The sequence below is a fragment of the Oncorhynchus mykiss genome, chromosome 26 (assembly GCF_057628025.1).
Source record: "Oncorhynchus mykiss isolate SJ-2025 chromosome 26, ASM5762802v1, whole genome shotgun sequence".
NCBI classification, from domain to species: Eukaryota; Metazoa; Chordata; class Actinopteri; order Salmoniformes; family Salmonidae; genus Oncorhynchus; species Oncorhynchus mykiss.
Window position 1 is genome coordinate 47,563,419 of NC_143047.1, and position 23,232 is coordinate 47,586,650.

General features: G+C 50.0%; 1 protein-coding gene across 4 annotated transcripts in view; it reads right to left on the reverse strand.

Moving 5' to 3' along the window:
- The window catches only part of vps13c (vacuolar protein sorting 13 homolog C), a 238,197-nt gene that overhangs the window by 138,427 nt on the left and 76,538 nt on the right, over window positions 1-23,232 (reverse strand). For 3 of the 4 annotated variants that reach the window (XM_090223330.1, XM_090223331.1, XM_090223329.1), the window contains 9 exons: window positions 20,610-20,802; window positions 19,646-19,760; window positions 18,953-19,089; window positions 17,500-17,632; window positions 7,606-7,723; window positions 4,277-4,409; window positions 3,485-3,560; window positions 1,048-1,148; window positions 649-802 (listed from right to left, as the gene is read on the reverse strand). In XM_090223330.1, coding sequence (XP_090079456.1) covers window positions 649-802; window positions 1,048-1,148; window positions 3,485-3,560; window positions 4,277-4,409; window positions 7,606-7,723; window positions 17,500-17,632; window positions 18,953-19,089; window positions 19,646-19,760; window positions 20,610-20,802 — 1,160 coding nt within the window. Of the gene's footprint in view, window positions 1-648; window positions 803-1,047; window positions 1,149-3,484; window positions 3,561-4,011; window positions 4,069-4,276; window positions 4,410-7,605; window positions 7,724-17,499; window positions 17,633-18,952; window positions 19,090-19,645; window positions 19,761-20,609; window positions 20,803-23,232 lie in introns of those variants that run through there. The other variant, XM_090223332.1, reaches the window with a different exon arrangement.

A 23,232-nucleotide genomic window follows, 5' to 3' on the forward strand; every position in this document is an offset into this window, starting at 1 on the left:
TCTGATCTAACAGTAGACCAGGCCTACTTTACAGAGGTGAGGGTGAAGTCATAGGTCAGGGGTTAGGGTTACTAGTACCTCTGATCTCACAGTAGACCAGGCCTACTTTACAGAGGTGAGGGTGAGGTCATAGGTCAGGGATTAGGGTTAGTTAGTTAGGGTTACTGGTACCTCGTATCTCACAGTAGTCCAGGCCTACTTTATGGAGGTAGGATGTGATGGTGAGGTCATAGGTCAGGGGTTAGTTAGTTAGGGTTACTGGTACCTCGTATCTCACAGTAGTCCAGGCCTACTTTACGGAGGTAGGAGGTGATGGTGAGGTCATAGGTCAGGGGTTAGTGTTAGTTAGGGTTACTGGTACCTCGTATCTCACAGTAGTCCAGGCCTACTTTACGAAGGTAAGAGGTGATGGTGAGGTCATAGGTCAGGGGTTAGTTAGTTAGGGTTACAGGTACCTCGTATCTCACAGTAGTCCAGGCCTACTTCATGAAGGTAGGAGGTGATGGTGAGGTCATAGGTCAGGGGTTATGGTTAGTTAGTTAGGGTTACAGGTACCTCGTATCTCACAGTAGTCCAGGCCTACTTTACAGAGGTGAGGGTGAGGTCATAGGTCAGGGGTTAGTGTTAGTTAGTTAGGGTTACTGGTACCTCGTATCTCACAGTAGTCCAGGCCTACTTTACGGAGGTAGGAGGTGATGGTGAGGTCATAGGTTCTCATCTTGCCCTCTGCTCCCAGCTGAGACACACTGAGGGCTAACAGCGTGTTCTCCTGGTCAGCCTGACGCGTCAACTCCAACAGCACCTGGAGAACGTCACCAAAAACACACCTCAATAACATGATAACGCTTTAGACAGTGGTCCTGTGTAGCTGGGTTGGTAGAGCATAGCGCTTTAGACAGTGGTCCTGTGTAGCTGGGTTGGTAGAGCATAGCGCTTTAGCAACACCAGAGTTGAGGGTTCGACTCCCACTGGGGTCACCAATAGAAACATGTATTGCTTAGATTATTTGAACATTATAGAGAGAAAAATACAAGAACAGCTCTGTACCGCTCTGACTTCAAACTTGAAGTGTACGTCAGTCAGCTCCTCTGTGACGGAGGGTTGGTGCTCCTCATCCACGGACATATAATATGACTCTCCATCTGAGTCTGAGGAGGAAGATAAATATATAGAGTAATATAGATTACATATAGACTACATACAGGCTACATACAGGCTACATAGAGATTACATTAGACTACATACAGACTACATATAGACTACATACAGGCTACATATAGACTACATACAGGCTACATAGACTACATAGAGATCACATTAGACTACATATAGATTACATACAGACTACATATAGACTACATACAGGCTACATATAGACTACATACAGGCTACATATAGACTACATAGAGATTACATTAGACTACATATAGATTATATACAGACTACATATAGACTACATACAGGCTACATATAGACTACATACAGGCTACATATAGACTACCTAGAGATTACATTAGACTACATATAGATTACATATAGACTACATACAGTTTGCATAGTGTAAAAAGATCACACATACACTGAGTGGACAAAACATTAGGAACACCTTCCTAATATTGATTTGCAACCCCCCCCCCCCCCCCCCCCCCCCCCCTTGCCCTCAGAACAGCCTCAATTCGTCGGGGCGTGGACTCTGCAAGGTGTCAAAGCGTTCCACAGGAATGCTGGCCCATGTTGACTCCAATGCTTCCCACAGTTGTGTCAAGTTGGCTGGATGTCCTTTGGGTGGTGGACCGTTCTTGATACACACAGGGAAACTGTTGAGTGGGAAAAACCCAGCAGCATTGCAGTTCTTGACACTCAAACTGGTGCGCCTGGCACCTACTATCATACCCTGTTCAAAGGCACTTCAATCTTTTGTCTTGCCCTTTCACCCTGAATGGCACACATACACAATCCATGTCTCAAGGTTTAAAAATCCTTCTTTAATCTGTCTCCTCCCCTTCATCTCCACTGATTTGAAGTGGATTTAACAGGTGACATCAATAAGGGATCATAGCTTTCACCTGGACTGGACAGTTTGTCATGAAAAGAGCAGGTGTTCCTAATGCTTTGTCCACTCAGTGTACATCACCTACAGACGTCTGAAAATAAACAGAACATATCCCATAGTGAAAGAAATGTTTCCACTCATTCATGATTCATCCCATACAGTAACAGATGGTCCTTCTATCTCCTGGTCTTTGTACTTCAGTAACAGATGGTCCTTCTATCTCCTGGTCTTTGTCCTTCAGGAACAGATGGTCCTTCTATCTCCTGGTCTTTGTTCTTCCATCTATCTCCTGGTCTTTGTTCTTCAGTAACAGATGGTCCCTTCTATCTCCTGGTCTTTGTTCTTCCATCTATCTCCTGGTCTTTGTTCTTCTTTCTATCTCCTGGTCTTTGTTCTTCCATCTATCTCCTGGTCTTTGTTCTTCAGTAACAGATGGTCCTTCTATCTCCTGGTCTTTGTTCTTCCATCTATCTCCTGGTCTTTGTTCTTCTTTCTATCTCCTGGTCTTTGTTCTTCCTTCTATCTCCTGGTCTTTGTTCTTCAGTAACAGATGGTCCTTCTAACTCCTGGTCTTTGTTCTTCAGGAACAGATGGTCCTTCTATCTCCTGGTCTTTGTTCTTCAGTAACAGATGGTCCTTCTATCTCCTGGTCTTTGTTCTTCAGTAACAGATGGTCCTTCTATCTCCTGGTCTTTGTTCTTCAGTAACAGATGGTCCTTCTATCTCCTGGTCTTTGTTCTTCCTTCTATCTCCTGGTCTTTGTTCTTCAATAACAGATGGTGCTTCTATCTCCTGGTCTTTGTTCTTCAGTAACAGATGGTCCTTCTATCTCCTGGCCTTTGTTCTTCAGTAACAGATGGTCCTTCTATCTCCTGGTCTTTGTCCTTCAGGAACAGATGGTCCTTCTATCTCCTGGTCTTTGTTCTTCCTTCTATCTCCTGGTCTTTGTTCTTCAATAACAGATGGTGCTTCTATCTCCTGGTCTTTGTCCTTCAGGAACAGATGGTCCTTCTATCTCCTGGTCTTTGTTCTTCAGTAACAGATGGTCCTTCTATCTCCTGGTCTTTGTTCTTCAGTAACAGATGGTCCTTCTATCTCCTGGCCTTTGTTCTTCAGTAATAGTTGCCATGGAAATGCCCTTGTTTGTCTGATCCAAATCAGATGAAGGAGGTTGAGCCGCTGACTCTAAAATACAGTCTTCTGTTACCTGAGGCGGGAGCTGTTGTATTCTGTCTTGCACTCGACATCGACTCACCGTCCCCAACAGACAACTCTGAGTCGTGGCATCCATTTTAGACAAAGACCAGGGGACAGGAGGAGCATCCCATCTAGGATCAGATTACCTGACGCTCAATTATAACCGTTAAGAGTGGTCAGATAACAGCAGACCCTGGATCAGTTCCTGCAGAAACAGTTTAGTGAAGAACCCACCTGTCTCTAATGCATCCAGCAGGACGGGGGACTGTAAACCCAGGACGTTGGGCCTGGCCTCAGACAAACACAGCATCTAGTGGAAACAAGATGGGAGGGGGAAGAAAACAGTTGATTGCCAATCCTATTACTATTAGACATGACGAACTGTACCAATATAATGGGTGTGTGTGTGTAGGTTACTCTACTGGTGAACTGGGTCATACCAACTGTACCAATATAATGGGTGTATTTAGGCTACTCTACTGTACCAATATAATGTGTGTGTAGGTTACTCTACTGTACCAATATAATGGGTGTGTGTAGAGGATACTCTACTGGTGAACTGGGGCAAACCAACTGTACCAATATAATGTGTGTGTAGGTTACTCTACTGTACCAATATAATGGGTGTGTGTAGAGGATACTCTACTGGTGAACTGGGGCATACCAACTGTACCGTCTGGGTGGGGATGGAATCACCCTGGGGCATGCCAACTGTACCTTCTGGGTGGGGGTGGAATCACTCTGGGGCATACCAACTGTACCTTCTGGGTGGGGGTGGAAGGGGTGGAATCACTCTGGGGCATACCAACTGTACCTTCTGGGTGGGGGTGGAAGGGGTGGAATCACTCTGGGGCATACCAACTGTACCTTCTGGGTGGGGGTGGAAGGGGTGGAATCACTCTGGGGCATACCAACTGTACCTTCTGGGTGGGGGTGGAAGGGGTGGAATCACTCTAGGGCATACCAACTGTACCTTCTGAGTGGGGGTGGAAGGGGTGGAATCACTCTGGGGCATACCAACTGTACCTTCTGGGTGGGGGTGGAAGGGGTGGAATCCCTCTGGGGCAGGGGGATGCTGTTGACCAGGTCCAACACACCCTGGATCTTCTGGTCTGAGATCTTCACATGGAGGAGAGGCAGTTCTCCAGACACCTTGAATCTGGAACACAGTAGATACCCAAGGTTTACTAATCTGGAACACAGTAGGTACCCGAGGATTACTAATCTGGAACACAGTAGATACCCGAGGTTTACTAATCTGGAACACAGTAGGTACCATACCAGAGGTTTACTAATCTGGAACACAGTAGATACCAGAGGTTTACTAATCTGGAACACAGTAGATACCAGAGGTTTACTAATCTGGAACACAGTAGATACCAGAGGTTTACTAATCTGGAACACAGTAGGTACCATACCAGAGGTTTACAAATCTGGAACACAGTAGATACCAGAGGTTTACTAATCTGGAACACAGTAGATACCAGATGTTTACTAATCTGGAACACAGTAGGTACCATACCAGAGGTTTACAAATCTGGAACACAGTAGATACCAGAGGTTTACTAATCTGGAACACAGTAGATACCAGAGGTTTACTAATCTGGAACACAGTAGATACCAGAGGTTTACTAATCTGGAACACATTAGATACCAGAGGTTTACTAATCTGGAACACAGTAGATACCATACCAGAGGTTTACAAATCTGGAACACAGTAGATACCAGAGGTTTACTAATCTGGAACACAGTAGATACCAGAGGTTTACTAATCTGGAACACAGTAGATACCAGATGTTTACTAATCTGGAACACAGTAGGTACCATACCAGAGGTTTACAAATCTGGAACACAGTAGATACCAGAGGTTTACTAATCTGGAACACAGTAGATACCAGAGGTTTAATAATCTGGAACACAGTAGATACCAGAGGTTTACTAATCTGGAACACAGTAGATACCAGAGGTTTACTAATCTGGAACACAGTAGATACCAGAGGTTTACTAATCTGGAACACAGTAGATACCATACCAGAGGTTTACAAATCTGGAACACAGTAGATAGAGGTTTACTAATCTGGAACACAGTAGATACCAGAGGTTTACTAATCTGGAACACAGTAGATACCAGAGGTTTACTAATCTGGAACACAGTAGATACCAGACTTTTACTAATCTGGAACACAGTAGATACCATACCAGAGGTTTCCTAATCTGGAACACAGTAGATACCATACCAGAGGTTTACTAATCTGGAACACAGTAGATACCAGAGGTTTACTAATCTGGAACACAGTAGATACCAGAGGTTTACTAATCTGGAACACAGTAGATACCAGAGGTTTACTAATCTGGAACACAGTAGATACCAGAGGTTTACTAATCTGGAACACAGTAGATACCAGAGGTTTACTAATCTGGAACACAGTAGGTACCATACCAGAGGTTTACAAATCTGGAACACAGTAGATACCAGAGGTTTACTAATCTTTAACACAGTAGATACCAGATGTTTACTAATCTGGAACACAGTAGGTACCATACCAGAGGTTTACAAATCTGGAACACAGTAGATACCAGAGGTTTACTAATCTGGAACACAGTAGATACCAGAGGTTTACTAATCTGGAACACAGTAGATACCAGAGGTTTACTAATCTGGAACACAGTAGATACCAGAGGTTTACTAATCTGGAACACAGTAGATACCAGAGGTTTACTAATCTGGAACACAGTAGATACCAGAGGTTTACTAATCTGGAACACAGTAGATACCAGAGGTTTACTAATCTGGAACACAGTAGATACCAGAGGTTTACTAATCTGGAACACAGTAGATACCAGAGGTTTACTAATCTGGAACACTGTAGATACCAGAGGTTTACTAATCTGGAACACAGTAGATACCAGAGGTTTACTAATCTGGAACACAGTAGATACCAGAGGTTTACTAATCTGGAACACAGTAGATACCAAAGGTTTACTAATCTGGAACACTCAGCCCCCCCAGTCTGGTATTACCTGGCTCAGCCCCCCCAGTCTGGTGTTACCTGGAACAGCGCCCCCAGTCTGGTGTTACCTGGCTCAGCCCCCCCAGTCTGGTGTTACCTGGAACAGCCCCCCAAGTCTGGTGTTACCTGGAACAGCCCCCCCAGTCTGGTGTTACCTGGAACAGCCCCCCCAGTCTGGTGTTACCTGGAACAGCCCCCCCAGTCTGGTGTTACCTGGAACAGCCCCCCCAGTCTGGTGTTACCTGGAACAGCCCCCCCAGTCTGGTGTTACCTGGAACAGCCCCCCCAGTCTGGTGTTACCTGGAACAGCCCGCCAGTCTGGTGTTACCTGGCTCAGCCCCCCCAGTCTGGTGTTACCTGGCTCAGCCCCCCTAACCTGGTGTTACCTGGCTCAGCCCCCCCAGTCTGGTGTTACCTGGCTCAGCCCCCCCAGTCTGGTGTTACCTGGCTCAGCCCCCCCAGTCTGGTGTTACCTGGCTCAGCCCCCCCAGTCTGGTGTTACCTGGCTCAGCCCCCCTAATCTGGTGTTACCTGGCTCAGCCCCCCCAGTCTGGTGTTACCTGGCTCAGCCCCCCCAGTCTGGTGTTACCTGGCTCAGCCCCCCCAGTCTGGTGTTACCTGGAACAGCCCCCCCAGTCTGGTGTTACCTGGAACAGCCCCCCCAGTCTGGTGTTACCTGGCTCAGCCCCCCTAACCTGGTGTTACCTGGCTCAGCCCCCCCAGTCTGGTGTTACCTGGCTCAGCCCCCCTAACCTGGTGTTACCTGGCTCAGCCCCCCTAACCTGGTGTTACCTGGCTCAGCCCCCCCAGTCTGGTGTTACCTGGCTCAGCCCCCCCAGTCTGGTGTTACCTGGCTCAGCCCCCCCAGTCTGGTGTTACCTGGCTCAGCCCCCCCAGTCTGGTGTTACCTGGCTCAGCCCCCCCAGTCTGGTGTTACCTGGCTCAGCCCCCCCAGTCTGGTGTTACCTGGCTCAGCCCCCCCAGTCTGGTGTTACCTGGCTCAGCCCCCCCAGTCTGGTGTTACCTGGCTCAGCCCCCCCAGTCTGGTGTTACCTGGCTCAGCCCCCCCAGTCTGGTGTTACCTGGCTCAGCCCCCCCAGTCTGGTGTTACCTGGCTCAGCCCCCCCAGTCTGGTGTTACCTGGCTCAGCCCCCCCAGTCTGGTGTTACCTGGCTCAGCCCCCCCAGTCTGGTGTTACCTGGCTCAGCCCCCCCAGTCTGGTGTTACCTGGCTCAGCCCCCCCCAGTCTGGTGTTACCTGGCTCAGCCCCCCCAGGCTGGTATTTCCTGGCTCAGCCCCCCCAGTCTGGTGTTACCTGGCTCAGCCCCCCCAGGCTGGTGTTACCTGGACATCCTGGTGTCCTTCTCCACCATGCATTTGGCCAGCTGGAGGCTGAAGTCCATGGGCTGCAGGATGTGCTGTATAGAGGAACCACGTTGACGGGCCGTCTTCCACTCCTCACCTGTAGGGACAGAGACCGGAAGAGTGGGGGACAGAGCTCAGTGGGGGACAGACCGGGACAGTGGGGGACAGAGCTCAGTGGGGACAGAGACCGGAACAGTGGGGGACAGACCGGAACAATGGGGGACAGAGCTCAGTGGGGGACAGACCGGAACAGTGAGGGACAGAGCTCAGTGGGGGACAGACCGGAACAGTGAGGGACAAGAGCTCAGTGGGGACAGACCGGAACAGTGGGGGACAGAGCTCAGTGGGGGACAGACCGGAACAGTGAGGGACAGAGCTCAGTAGGGACAGAGAGAGAAACAGTAGGGGACAGAGCTCAGTGGGGACAGAGACAGAAACAGTGGGGGACAGAGCTCAGTGGACAGAGACAGAAACAGTGGAGGACAGAGACAGAAACAGTGAGGGACAGAGCTCAGTGGACAGAGACAGAAACAGTGGGGGACAGAGCTCAGTGGACAGAGACAGAAACAGTGGGGGACAGAAACCGTGAGGGACAGAGACAGAAACAGTGAGGGACAGAGCTCAGTGGACAGAGACAGAAACAGTGGGGGACAGAGCTCAGTAGACAGAGACAGAAACAGTGAGGGACAGAGCTCAGTGGACAGAGACAGAAACAGTGAGGGACAGAGCTCAGTGGACAGAGACAGAAACAGTGAGGGACAGAGCTCAGTGGACAGAGACAGAAACCGTGAGGGACAGAGACAGAAACCGTGAGGGACAGAGCTCAGTAGACAGAGACAGAAACAGTGAGGGACAGAGCTCAGTGGACAGAGACAGAAACCGTGAGGGACAGAGACAGAAACAGTGAAGGACAGAGCTCAGTGGACAGAGACAGAAACAGTGGGGGACAGAGACAGAAACAGTGAGGGACAGAGCTCAGTGGACAGAGACAGAAACAGTGAGGGACAGAGACAGAAACAGTGAGGGACATAGCTCAGTGGACAGAGACAGAAACAGTGAGGGACAGAGACAGAAACAGTGAGGGACAGAGCTCAGTGGGGGCAGAGACAGAAAAAGTGAGGGACAGAGCTCAGTGGGGACAGAGACAGAAACCGTGAGGGACAGAGCTCAGTGGACAGAGACAGAAAACGTGAGGGACAGAGCTCAGTGGACAGAGACAGAAACAGTGAGGGACAGAGCTCAGTGGACAGAGACAGAAACAGTGAGAGACAGAGCTCAGTGGGGACAGAGACAGAAACAGTGAGGGACAGAGCTCAGTGGACAGAGACAGAAACAGTGAGGGACAGACAGAAACAGCGAGGGACAGAGCTCAGTGGGGACAGAGACAGAAACAGTGAGGGACAGAGCTCAGTGGACAGAGACAGAAACGGTGAGGGACAGACAGAAACAGTGAGGGACAGAGCTCAGAGGGGACAGAGACAGAAACAGTGAGGGACAGAGCTCAGTGGACAGAGACAGAAACAGTGAGGGACAGACAGAAACAGTGAGGGACAGACAGAAACAGTGAGGGACAGAGCTCAGTGGGGACAGAGACAGAAACAGTGAGGGACAGAGCTCAGTGGGGACAGAGACAGAAACCGTGAGGGACAGAGCTCAGTGGACAGAGACAGAAACAGTGAGGCACAGAGCTCAGTGGACAGAGACAGAAACAGTGAGGGACAGAGCTCAGTGGACAGAGACAGAAACAGTGAGGGACAGAGCTCAGTGGACAGAGACAGAAACAGTGAGGGACAGAGCTCAGTGGACAGAGACAGAAACAGTGAGGGACAGACAGAAACAGAGAGGGACAGAGCTCAGTGGGGACAGAGACAGAAACAGTGAGGGACAGAGCTCAGTGGACAGAGACAGAAACGGTGAGGGACAGAGCTCAGTGGACAGAGACAGAAACAGTGAGGGACAGAGCTCAGTGGACAGAGACAGAAACAGTGAGGGACAGAGCTCAGTGGGGACAGAGACAGAAACAGTGAGGGACAGAGCTCAGTGGACAGAGACAGAAACAGTGAGGGACAGACAGAAACAGCGAGGGACAGAGCTCAGTGGGGACAGAGACAGAAACAGTGAGGGACAGAGCTCAGTGGACAGAGACAGAAACGGTGAGGGACAGACAGAAACAGTGAGGGACAGAGCTCAGAGGGGACAGAGACAGAAACAGTGAGGGACAGAGCTCAGTGGACAGAGACAGAAACAGTGAGGGACAGACAGAAACAGTGAGGGACAGACAGAAACAGTGAGGGACAGAGCTCAGTGGGGACAGAGACAGAAACAGTGAGGGACAGAGCTCAGTGGGGACAGAGACAGAAACCGTGAGGGACAGAGCTCAGTGGACAGAGACAGAAACAGTGAGGGACAGAGCTCAGTGGACAGAGACAGAAACAGTGAGGGACAGAGCTCAGTGGACAGAGACAGAAACAGTGAGGGACAGAGCTCAGTGGACAGAGACAGAAACAGTGAGGGACAGAGCTCAGTGGACAGAGACAGAAACAGTGAGGGACAGACAGAAACAGAGAGGGACAGAGCTCAGTGGGGACAGAGACAGAAACAGTGAGGGACAGAGCTCAGTGGACAGAGACAGAAACGGTGAGGGACAGACAGAAACAGTGAGGGACAGAGCTCAGAGGGGACAGAGACAGAAACGGTGAGGGACAGAGCTCAGTGGACAGAGACAGAAACAGTGAGGGACAGACAGAAACAGTGAGGGACAGACAGAAACAGTGAGGGACAGAGCTCAGTGGGGACAGAGACAGAAACAGTGAGGGACAGAGCTCAGTGGGGACAGAGACAGAAACCGTGAGGGACAGAGCTCAGTGGACAGAGACAGAAACAGTGAGGGACAGAGCTCAGTGGGGACAGAGACAGAAACCGTGAGGGACAGAGCTCAGTGGACAGAGACAGAAACAGTGAGGGACAGAGCTCAGTGGACAGAGACAGAAACAGTGAGGGACAGAGCTCAGTGGACAGAGACAGAAACAGTGAGGGACAGAGACAGAAACAGTGAGGGACAGAGCTCAGTGGACAGAGACAGAAACAGTGAGGGACAGACAGAAACAGTGAGGGACAGAGCTCAGTGGGGACAGAGACAGAAACCGTGAGGGACAGAGCTCAGTGGACAGAGACAGAAACCGTGAGGGACAGAGCTCAGTGGACAGAGACAGAAACAGTGAGGGACAGAGCTCAGTGGACAGAGACAGAAACAGTGAGGGACAGAGCTCAGTGGGGACAGAGACAGAAACAGTGAGGGACAGAGCTCAGTGGACAGAGACAGAAACAGTGAGGGACAGAGCTCAGTGGACAGAGACAGAAACCGTGAGGGACAGAGCTCAGTAGACAGAGACAGAAACCGTGAGGGGCAGAGACAGAAACAGTGAGGGACAGAGACAGAAACAGTGAGGGACAGCTCAGTGGACAGAGACAGAAACAGTGAGGGACAGAGCCAGAAACAGTGAGGGACAGCTCAGTGGACAGAGACAGAAACAGTGAGGGACAGAGCTCAGTGGACAGAGACAGAAACAGTGGGGGACAGAGACAGAAACAGTGAGGGACAGAGCTCAGTGGACAGAGACAGAAACAGTGAGGGACAGAGACAGAAACAGTGAGGGACATAGACAGAAACAGTGAGGGACAGCTCAGTGGACAGAGACAGAAACAGTGAGGGACAGACAGAAACAGTGAGGGACAGAGCTCAGTGGGGACAGAGACAGAAACCGTGAGGGACAGAACTCAGTGGACAGAGACAGAAACAGTGAGGGACAGACAGAAACAGTGAGGGACAGAGCTCAGTGGGGACAGAGACAGAAACAGTGAGGGACAGAGACAGAAACAGTGAGGGACAGAGCTCAGTGGACAGAGGCAGAAACAGTGAGGGACAGAGACAGAAACAGTGAGGGACATAGACAGAAACAGTGAGGGACATAGCTCAGTGGACAGAGACAGAAACAGTGAGGGACAGAGACAGAAACAGTGAGGGACAGATCTCAGTGGACAGAGACAGAAACAGTGAGGGACAGAGCTCAGTGGGGACAGAGACATAAACCGTGAGGGACAGAGCTCAGTGGAAAGAGACAGAAACAGTGAGGGACAGAGCTCAGTGGACAGAGACAGAAACAGTGAGGGACAGAGCTCAGTGGGGACAGAGACAGAAACAGTGAGGGACAGAGCTCAGTGGACAGAGACAGAAACAGTGAGGGACAGAGCTCAGTGGACAGAGACAGAAACAGTGAGGGACAGAGCTCAGTGGACAGAGACAGAAACAGTGAGGGACAGAGCTCAGTGGACAGAGACAAACAGTGAGGGACAGAGCTCAGTGGACAGAGACAGAAACAGTGAGGGACAGAGCTCAGTGGACAGAGACAGAAACCGTGAGGCACAGAGCTCAGTGGGGACAGAGACAGAAACAGTGAGGGACAGAGCTCAGTGGACAGAGACAGAAACAGTGAGGGACAGAGACAGAAACAGTGAGGGACAGACAGAAACAGTGAGGGACAGAGCCAGAAACAGTGAGGGACAGACAGAAACAGTGAGGGACAGAGCTCAGTGGGGACAGAGACAGAAACCGTGAGGGACAGAGCTCAGTGGACAGAGACAGAAACAGTGAGGGACAGAGACAGAAACAGTGAGGGACAGAGCTCAGTGGACAGAGACAGAAACAGTGAGGGACAGAGACAGAAACAGTGAGGGACAGAGCTCAGTGGACAGAGACAGAAACAGTGAGGGACAGAGCTCAGTGGGGACAGAGACAGAAACAGTGAGGGACAGAGACAGAAACAGTGAGGGACAGAGCTCAGTGGACAGAGACAGAAACAGTGAGGGACAGAGCTCAGTGGACAGAGACAGAAACAGTGAGGGACAGAGACAGAAACAGTGAGGGACAGAGCTCAGTGGACAGAGACAGAAACAGTGAGGGACAGAGACAGAAACAGTGAGGGACAGAGCTCAGTGGACAGAGACAGAAACAGTGAGGGACAGAGCTCAGTGGGGACAGAGACAGAAACAGTGAGGGACAGAGACAGAAACAGTGAGGGACAGAGCTCAGTGGACAGAGACAGAAACAGTGAGGGACAGAGCTCAGTGGACAGAGACAGAAACAGTGAGGGACAGAGACAGAAACAGTGAGGGACAGAGCTCAGTGGACAGAGACAGAAACAGTGAGGGACAGAGACAGAAACAGTGAGGGACAGAGCTCAGTGGACAGAGACAGAAACAGTGAGGGACAGAGCTCAGTGCGCATTGCTGCTCACAAGGCAGTAGACTGAGTGAGTGTTTGTTCCACATTAACGGGAAAACACTGTTAGTGGGAAGACATCTGAGTGGTTTCATGAGACACAGATGAAAAAAACTGTTTGAAATGCAGTAAGGGGGAAGATGCAACAACTAGCATGTTGCTAATATAGAATATATACAGATGCAACAACTAGCATGTTGCTAATATAGAAGATGTACAGATGCAACAACTAGCATGGGTTGCTAATACAGAAGAAGTATAGATGCAACAACTAGCATGGGTTGCTAATACAGAAGAAGTATAGATGCAACAACTAGCATGTTGCTAATATAGAAGATCTATAGATGCAACAACTAGCATGTTGCTAATATAGAAGATCTATAGATGCAACAACTAGCATGTTGCTAATATAGAATATATATAGATGCAACAACTAGCATGTTGCTAATACAGAAGACCAATAGATGCAACAACTAGCATGTTGCTAATACAGAAGATCTATAGATGCAAAAACTAGCATGTTGCTAATATAGAAGATATATAGATGGAACAACTAGCATGTTGCTAATATAGAAGATGTACAGATGCAACAACTAGCATGGGTTGCTAATACAGAAGAAGTATAGATGCAACAACTAGCATGCTGCTAATACAGAAGATATATAGATGCAACAACTAGCATGTTGCTAATACAGAAGATCTATAGATGCAACAACTAGCATGTTGCTAATACAGAAGATCTATAGATGCAACAACTAGCATGTTGCTAATACAGAAGATCTATAGATGCAACAACTAGCATGTTGCTAATACAGAAGATCTATAGATGCAACAACTAGCATGTTGCTAATACAGAATATCTTGTTGGAAGCCTGCCCAGTGGGAAGCCTGCCTAGTGGCTCTGGCAGCACCGCTGTATGATCAGCTCTAGCAGCACCGCTGTATGATCAGCTCTAGCAGCAGCCCTGTATGATCAGCTCTAGCAGCAGCCCTGTATGATCAGCTCTAGCAGCACCGCTGTATGATCAGCTCTAGCAGCACCGCTGTATGATCAGCTCTGGCAGCACCGCTGTATGATCAGCTGTAGCAGCACCGCTGTATGATCAGCTCTAGCAGCACCGCTGTATCATCAGCTCTAGCAGCACCGCTGTATGATCAGCTCTAGCAGCACCGCTGTATGATCAGCTCTAGCAGCACCGCTGTATGATCAGCTCTAGCAGCACCGCTGTATGATCAGCTCTAGCAGCACCGCTGTATGATCAGCTCTAGCAGCACCGCTGTATGATCAGCTCTAGCAGCACCGCTGTATGATCAGCTCTAGCAGCACCGCTGTATCATCAGCTCTGGCAGCACCGCTGTATCATCAGCTCTGGCAGCACCGCTGTATCATCAGCTCTAGCAGCACCGCTGTATCATCAGCTCTAGCAGCACCGCTGTATCATCAGCTCTAGCAGCACCGCTGTATCATCAGCTCTAGCAGCACCGCTGTATCATCAGCTCTAGCAGCACCGCTGTATCATCAGCTCTGGCAGCACCACTGTATGATCAGCTCTGGCAGCACCGCTGTATGATCAGCTCTGGCAGCACCACTGTATCATCAGCTGTAGCAGCACCGCTGTATCATCAGCTCTAGCAGCACCGCTGTATCATCAGCTCTAGCAGCACCACTGTATCATCAGCTCTGGCAGCACCACTGTATGATCAGCTCTAGCAGCACCGCTGTATGATCAGCTCTGGCAGCACCGCTGTATGATCAGCTCTAGCAGCACCGCTGTATCATCAGCTCTAGCAGCACCGCTGTATCATCAGCTCTAGCAGCACCGCTGTATCATCAGCTCTAGCAGCACCACTGTATCATCAGCTCTAGCAGCACCGCTGTATCATCAGCTCTAGCAGCACCGCTGTATGAGCAGCTCTAGCAGCACCGCTGTATGATCAGCTCTAGCAGCACCGCTGTATGATCAGCTCTAGCAGCACCGCTGTATGATCAGCTGTAGCAGCACCGCTGTATGATCAGCTGTAGCAGCACCACTGTATGATCAGCTGTAGCAGCACCACTGTATGATCAGCTCTAGCAGCACCACTGTATCATCAGCTCTAGCAGCACCGCTGTATCATCAGCTCTAGCAGCACCGCTGTATCATCAGCTCTGGCAGCACCGCTGTATCATCAGCTCTAGCAGCACCACTGTATCATCAGCTCTAGCAGCACCGCTGTATCATCAGCTCTAGCAGCACCGCTGTATCATCAGCTCTAGCAGCACCGCTGTATCATCAGCTCTAGCAGCACCGCTGTATCATCAGCTCTAGCAGCACCGCTGTATCATCAGCTCTAGCAGCACCGCTGTATCATCAGCTCTAGCAGCACCACTGTATCATCAGCTCTAGCAGCACCACTGTATGATCAGCTGTAGCAGCACCACTGTATCATCAGCTCTGGCAGCACCGCTGTATCATCAGCTCTAGCAGCACCGCTGTATGATCAGCTGTAGCAGAACCGCTGTATGATCAGCTCTGGCAGCACCGCTGTATGATCAGCTCTAGCAGCACCGCTGTATGATCAGCTCTGGCAGCACCGCTGTATGATCAGCTCTGGCAGCACCGCTGTATGATCAGCTCTAGCAGCACCGCTGTATGATCAGCTCTAGCAGCACCGCTGTATGATCAGCCGTAGCAGCACCGCTGTATGATCAGCTCTAGCAGCACCACTGTATGATCAGCCGTAGCAGCACCGCTGTATGATCAGCTCTAGCAGCACCGCTGTATGATCAGCCGTAGCAGCACCGCTGTATGATCAGCTCTAGCAGCACCGCTGTATGATCAGCCGTAGCAGCACCGCTGTATGATCAGCTCTAGCAGCACCGCTGTATGATCAGCTGTAGCAGCACCGCTGTATGATCAGCTCTGGCAGCACCGCTGTATCATCAGCTCTAGCAGCAGCCCTGTATCATCAGCTCTAGCAGCACCGCTGTATCATCAGCTCTGGCAGCACCACTGTATCATCAGCTCTAGCAGCAGCCCTGTATCATCAGCTCTAGCAGCACCGCTGTATCATCAGCTCTAGCAGCACCGCTGTATGATCAGCTCTGGCAGCACCGCTGTATCATCAGCTCTAGCAGCAGCCCTGTATCATCAGCTCTAGCAGCACCGCTGTATGATCAGCTCTAGCAGCACCACTGTATCATCAGCTCTAGCAGCAGCCCTGTATCATCAGCTCTAGCAGCACCGCTGTATGATCATCTCTAGCAGCAGCCCTGTATCATCAGCTCTAGCAGCACCGCTGTATGATCAGCTCTAGCAGCACCGCTGTATCATCAGCTCTAGCAGCACCGCTGTATCATCAGCTCTAGCAGCACCGCTGTATCATCAGCTCTAGCAGCACCGCTGTATGATCAGCTCTAGCAGCACCGCTGTATCATCAGCTCTAGCAGCACCGCTGTATCATCAGCTCTAGCAGCACCGCTGTATCATCAGCTCTAGCAGCACCGCTGTATGATCAGCTCTGGCAGCACCGCTGTATCATCAGCTCTAGCAGCAGCCCTGTATCATCAGCTCTAGCAGCACCGCTGTATGATCAGCTCTAGCAGCACCGCTGTATGATCAGCTCTGGCAGCACCGCTGTATCATCAGCTCTAGCAGCACCGCTGTATCATCAGCTCTAGCAGCACCGCTGTATGATCAGCTCTGGCAGCACCGCTGTATGATCAGCTCTAGCAGCAGCCCTGTATGATCAGCTCTGGCAGCACCGCTGTATCATCAGCTCTAGCAGCACCGCTGTATGATCAGCTCTGGCAGCACCGCTGTATGATCAGCTCTAGCAGCAGCCCTGTATGATCAGCTCTAGCAGCAGCCCTGTATGATCAGCTCTAGCAGCAGCCCTGTATGATCAGCTCTAGCAGCAGCCCTGTATGATCAGCTCTAGCAGCAGCCCTGTATGATCAGCTCTAGCAGCAGCCCTGTATGATCAGCTCTAGCAGCAGCCCTGTATGACCAGCTCTAGCAGCAGCCCTGTATCATCAGCTCTAGCAGCAGCCCTGTATCATCAGCTCTAGCAGCAGCCCTGTATGACCAGCTCTAGCAGCAGCCCTGTATGACCAGCTCTAGCAGCAGCCCTGTATCATCAGCTCTAGCAGCAGCCCTGTATGACCAGCTCTAGCAGCAGCCCTGTATGATCAGCTCTAGCAGCACCGCTGTATGATCAGCTCTAGCAGCAGCCCTGTATGATCAGCTCTAGCAGCACCGCTGTATGATCAGCTCTAGCAGCAGCCCTGTATGATCAGCTCTAGCAGCAGCCCTGTATGATCAGCTCTAGCAGCAGCCCTGTATGATCAGCTCTAGCAGCAGCCTGTATGATCAGCTCTAGCAGCAGCCCTGTATGATCAGCTGTTGATTCACTTCTCTCTCTACACTCATGTTCCTCCCATTAATCAACTGTATTGTTATTTCACAACGGGATTTAATTTTCCCTTCTCTCTGAGACAATTTTATTTATCGGCTTTTCATTTCTGGTATCGGCTACTACCGTCTAACGGAACCCCTGGTGTGTGTGTGTGTGTGTCTGTGTGTGTACGTATGTGTGTCTGTGTGTGTATGTACCTGACTTGCTGTAAAGGACCTGGACACTACGTAGCTCCAGTGAGTACTTCTCGTAGGCACGGTCCATAATCTCCTCCAGGGAACTGAAACTGGGTGATAAAGACTGGGGGTTCCCCTGGTCCACACTCACCAGCTACACACACACACACACACACACACACACACACACACACACACACACACACACACACACACACACCTTTAAAACTATGACACAATAAAACAATAGGGTGTCTTTGCTGTCAATATTCTAGAACCTGTCTGTTCTCACCTGTAGACTACCAGTCTGTTCTCACCTGTAGACTACCAGTCTGTTCTCACCTGTAGACTACCAGTCTGTTCTCACCTGTAGACTACCAGTCTGTTCTCACCTGTAGACTACCCGTCTGTTCTCACCTGTAGACTACCAGTCTGTTCTCACCTGTAGACTACCAGTCTGTTCTCACCTGTAGACTACCCGTCTGTTCTCACCTGTAGACCTGTAGACTACCAGTCTGTTCTCACCTGTAGACTACCCGTCTGTTCTCACCTGTAGACTACCCGTCTGTTCTCACCTGTAGACTACCCGTCTGTTCTCACCTGTAGACTACCCGTCTGTTCTCACCTGTAGACTACCAGTCTGTTCTCACCTGTAGACTACCAGTCTGTTCTCACCTGTAGACTACCAGTCTGTTCTCACCTGTAGACTACCAGTCTGTTCTCACCTGTAAACTACCCGTCTGTTCTCACCTGTAGACCTGTAGACTACCTGTCTGTTCTCACCTGTAGACTACCTGTCTGTTCTCACCTGTAGACTACCAGTCTGTTCTCACCTGTAGACTACCAGTCTGTTCTCACCTGTAGACTACCAGTCTGTTCTCACCTGTAGACTACCAGTCTGTTCTCACCTGTAGACTACCAGTCTGTTCTCACCTGTAGACTACCAGTCTGTTCTCACCTGTAGACTACCAGTCTGTTCTCACCTGTAGACTACCAGTCTGTTCTCACCTGTAAACTACCCGTCTGTTCTCACCTGTAGACCTGTAGACTACCTGTCTGTTCTCACCTGTAGACCTGTAGACTACCTGTCTGTTCTCACCTGTAGACCTGTAGACTACCTGTCTGTTCTCACCTGTAGACTACCAGTCTGTTCTCACCTGTAGACCTGTAGACTACCAGTCTGTTCTCACCTGTAGACTACCAGTCTGTTCTCACCTGTAGACTACCCGTCTGTTTTCACCTGTAGACTACCCGTCTGTTCTCACCTGTAGACTACCAGTCTGTTCTCACCTGTAGACTACCAGTCTGTTCTCACCTGTAGACTACCCGTCTGTTCTCACCTGTAGACCTGTAGACTACCTGTCTGTTCTCACCTGTAGACTACCAGTCTGTTCTCACCTGTAGACTACCCCGTCTGTTCTCACCTGTAGACTACCAGTCTGTTCTCACCTGTAGACTACCAGTCTGTTCTCACCTGTAGACTACCAAAGTCTATGATCATCAGGTCAGACTTGGCGTGGTAGAAGCCAGACTTGGGCACCAGCAGGTATGAAGGCTTTAGGTCAATCTTCAGGTCCAGAATCTTCCGGGTCTCAATGATGTGAGACAGACCTGCACAGAGGACAAAATCATCCTCAATAGATGTTAGATAATGAAGAACCAGCCAGAGACAAACATCTACCTGGCAGGGTGTGTTTGAGGATGCTTATGACGGTTGGATTAACATCTTATGTAGATGTTATAGAAGCTTTATGAATGCATATGTAAAGTGTTTCCTGTTTCCTGTTCCCACCAGTGGCTGTCATAAAGTGTTTCCTGTTTCCTGTACCCACCAGTGGCTGTCACAAAGTGTTTCCTGTCTCCTGTTTCCTGTACCCACCAGAGGCTGTCAAAGTATTTCCTGTTCCCACCAGTGGCTGTTATAAAGTGTTTCCTGTACCCACCAGTTGCTGTCATAAAGTGTTTCCTGTTTCCTGTACCCACCAGTGGCTGTCATAAAGTGTTTCCTGTACCCACCAGTGGCTGTCATAAAGTGTTTCCTGTTTCCTGTACCCACCAGTGGCTGTTATAAAGTGTTTCCTGTACCCACCAGTTGCTGTCATAGTGTTTCCTGTTTCCTGTACCCACCAGTGGCTGTTATAAAGTGTTTCCTGTTTCCTGTACCCACCAGTGGCTGTCTTGTCCTTAATCTCCTCCAGCTTGGAGAGAGTAGCTGAAGTCAACACCTCCAGGTCCACTCCCTTCCCTGTCTTAAAGAACTCTGCCATGCTGTTCACTGTCAACTGACAGAGAGAGACACACACACACACACACACACACACACACACACACACACACACACACACTTATTTCCCTGTCTTAAAGAACTCTGCCATGCTGTTCACAGTCAACTGACACAGAGAAACACACACAAGACTTGACCTTAGTGACTTCCGTGACCCCACAAAGGGCAGGAGAGTAACGTACCGTGTGAATTTGAATACAGGCAGGAACTGTAAATAGACTACGTGCATGGAGAATAAACATGGTAATATGCAACATGAAATACTAGCAATAACAGACATTAATACATTGGAGAAGGAGGGATCTGCACTACTTGGTCAAAGACAGGACTTCGTAGGGCAGGTTATCGCCATTGATGACATCATTAATGAGGCTTAATCATATATGAGACAGACAGACAGAGACAGAGAGGCAGACAGAGACAGAGAGGCAGACAGAGACAGAGAGGCAGACAGAGACGGGGAGACAGAGACGGGGAGACAGAGACGGGGAGACAGAGACGGGGAGACAGAGACGGGGAGACAGAGACGGGGAGACAGAGACGGGGAGAGTGAGACAGGGAGAGTGAGACAGGGAGAGTGAGACAGGGAGAGTGAGACAGGGAGAGTGAGACAGGGAGAGTGAGACAGGGAGAGTGAGACAGGGAGAGAGAGACAGGGAGAGAGAGACAGGGAGAGAGAGACAGGGAGAGAGAGACAGGGAGAGAGAGACAGGGAGATTCCACATAGTCAGGTTTAATTTCTGAGTCTCTGAGACAGAGGGAGGTCCTTTAGATGGGAGAGATGATAGCAGCAGATAGAAGTGTGACAGGGCAATAAGTGAGTGAGGGTGTGTAAACCCATACACACCGAGTCATAGATGATCTCTACAGGCTGGGAGTGGACTCTGAGCAGCTGCTCTGCAACGCTGTCCTCTGGGTTGACTTCAAACAGGATGGAGAGCAGAGAGGAGGTGGAGTCCCCTACTGACGCTATGAGAGAGGGGACAGCTCCCTGCTGTTCCAACCCTGTTACGTACCAGTGTTCTAACGCTGCCTCCACCCTGGGAGAGGAGAGACAGAGGGGAGGGAGAGGAGAGGGGAGGAGAGGGGAGGGGAGGGAGAGGAGAGAGGAGAGGATAGAGAAAGGAGAGAGAGTCAGAGGAGAGAGAGGAGAGGATAGTGAAAGGAGAGGAGAAGAAAGGATAGAGAGGGGAGAGGATAGAGAGGGGAGATGGGAGAAGAGAGAGAGGGGAGAAGAGAGAGAGAGGGGAGAGGAGAGGATAGAGAGAGGAAAGGATAGAGAGGAGAGGGGAGGGAGAAGATAGAGAAGTAGAGGAGAGGAGGAGGAGGAGAGGGGAGAGAAGGGAGATGGGAGGGAGAGGATAGAGAGAGGAGAGAGATGATAGAGAATGGAGAGGAGAAGAGAGGATAGAGAGGGGAGAGGATAGAGAGGGGAGATGGGAGAGGAGAGATCGAGGGGAGAGGAGAGGAGAGAGAGGAGAGAAGGGAGATGGGAGGGAGAGGATAGAGAGAGGAGAGAGATGGGAGAGAGAGGAGAGGGGAGGGAGAGGATAGAGAGAGGAAAGGATAGAGAGGAGAGGGGAGGGAGAAGATAGAGAAGTAGAGGAGAGGAGGAGGAGGAGATCAATAGTTAATCAACCGTTGTATTAAATGTTCCTTAATGTTTTCTCCTGTGTGTTCTTGCTTTGAACAAATGCATTTTTTGTCTTTACAATATGTCCAACACATGCTGAACAGTTTCCAAACCAGGCGGTGATAATGTCCTCGATGGTGCAGCTGTAGAACGTTTTGAGGATCTCAGGACCAATGCCAAATATTTTCAGTCTCCTGAGGGGGAATAGGTTTTTGTCATGTCCTCTTCACGACTGTCTTGGTGTGTTTGGACCATGTTAGTTTGTTGGTGATGTGGACACCAAGGAACTTGAAGCTCTCAACCTGCTCCACTACAGCCCCGTCGATGAGAATGGGGGCGTGTTGGGTCCTCCTTTTCCTGTAGTTTGAGGGAGAGTTTGTTGTCCTGGCACCACACGGCCAGGTCTCTGACCTCCTACCTATAGGCTGTCTGATCAGGCCTACCACCGCCTTGTCGTCAGCAAATGATGTTTGAGTCGTGGGTGAACAGGGAGGGGACTAAGCACGCACCCCTGAGGGGCCCCCGTGTTGAAGGTCAGCATGGCGGATGTGTTGTTGCCTACCCTCACCACCTGGGGGCTGCCTGTCAGGAAGTCCAGGATCTAGTTAGAGGGAGGTATTTAATCCCGGGTTCCTTAGCTTAGTGATGAGCTTGGAGGGTACTAGGATGTTGAACACTGAGCTGTAATCAATGAATAGCATTCTCACATAGGTGTTCCTTTTGTCCAGGTGGGAAAGGGCAGTGTGGAGTGCAATAGAGATTGCATCATCTGTGGATCTGTTGGGGCGGTATGCAAATTGGAGTGGGTCTAGGGTTTCTGGGATAATGGTGTTGATGTGAGCCAAAAGAGATGACGTCATCTGTGGATCTGTTGGATCTGTTGGGGCGGTACGGGAATTGGAGTGGGTCTAGGGTGTCTGGGATAATGGTGTTGATGTGAGCCATGACCAGCCTTTCAAAGCATTTCATGGTAACAGACGCGAGTGCTACTGGGCGGAAGTCATTTACATAGGTTACCTTGGCATTCTCGGGCACAGGGACTATGCTGGTTTGCTTGAAACATGTAGGTATTACAGACTGGGGTCGGGGAGAGGTTGAAAATGTCAGTGAAGACACTTGCCATCTGGTGAACGCATGCTCTGAGTACACGTCATGGAAATCCGTCTGGCCATGCGGCCTTGTGAATTTTAACCTGTTTAAAAGGTCTTGCTCGCATCGGCTACGGAGAGCGTGATCACACAGTCGTTTCGAACAGCTGGTGCTCTCATTGCATGGTTCAGTGTTGCTTGTCTCAAAGTGAGCAAAGAACGCCTTTAGTTCGTCTTGAAGGCTCGCGTCACTGGGCAGCTTGCGGCTGGGTTTCCCTTTTTATTCTGTGATAGTTAGCAAGCCCTGCCACATCCGACGAGCGTCAGAGCCGGTGTATCAGGATTCGATCTTAGTCTTGTATTGACGCTTTGCCTGTTTGATGGTTCATTGGATGGCGTAGCGGGATTTATTATAGGCGTCCGGATTAGTGACCCGCTCCTTGAAAGTCGTCAGCTTTAGCATTTAGTTCAGTACGGATGTCGCCTGTAATCCATGGCTTCTGGTTGGGATATGTACGAACGGTTACTGGAGACGACGTCGACGATGCACTTAATAATTGGGTCCGGTGGTAAACTCCTCAATGCCATGGGATGAATCCCGGGAACAGAGTCCACTCTGTTCTGGCGAACAAAGTCCTGTAGTAATGGACCACTTCCGTATGGAGCGCCTCACTGTTACTTCCTGTTTGACTTTTTGCTTGTAAGCAGGAATCAGAAGGAACCAGGTTGTGATTAGGGAAAGGAAGAGG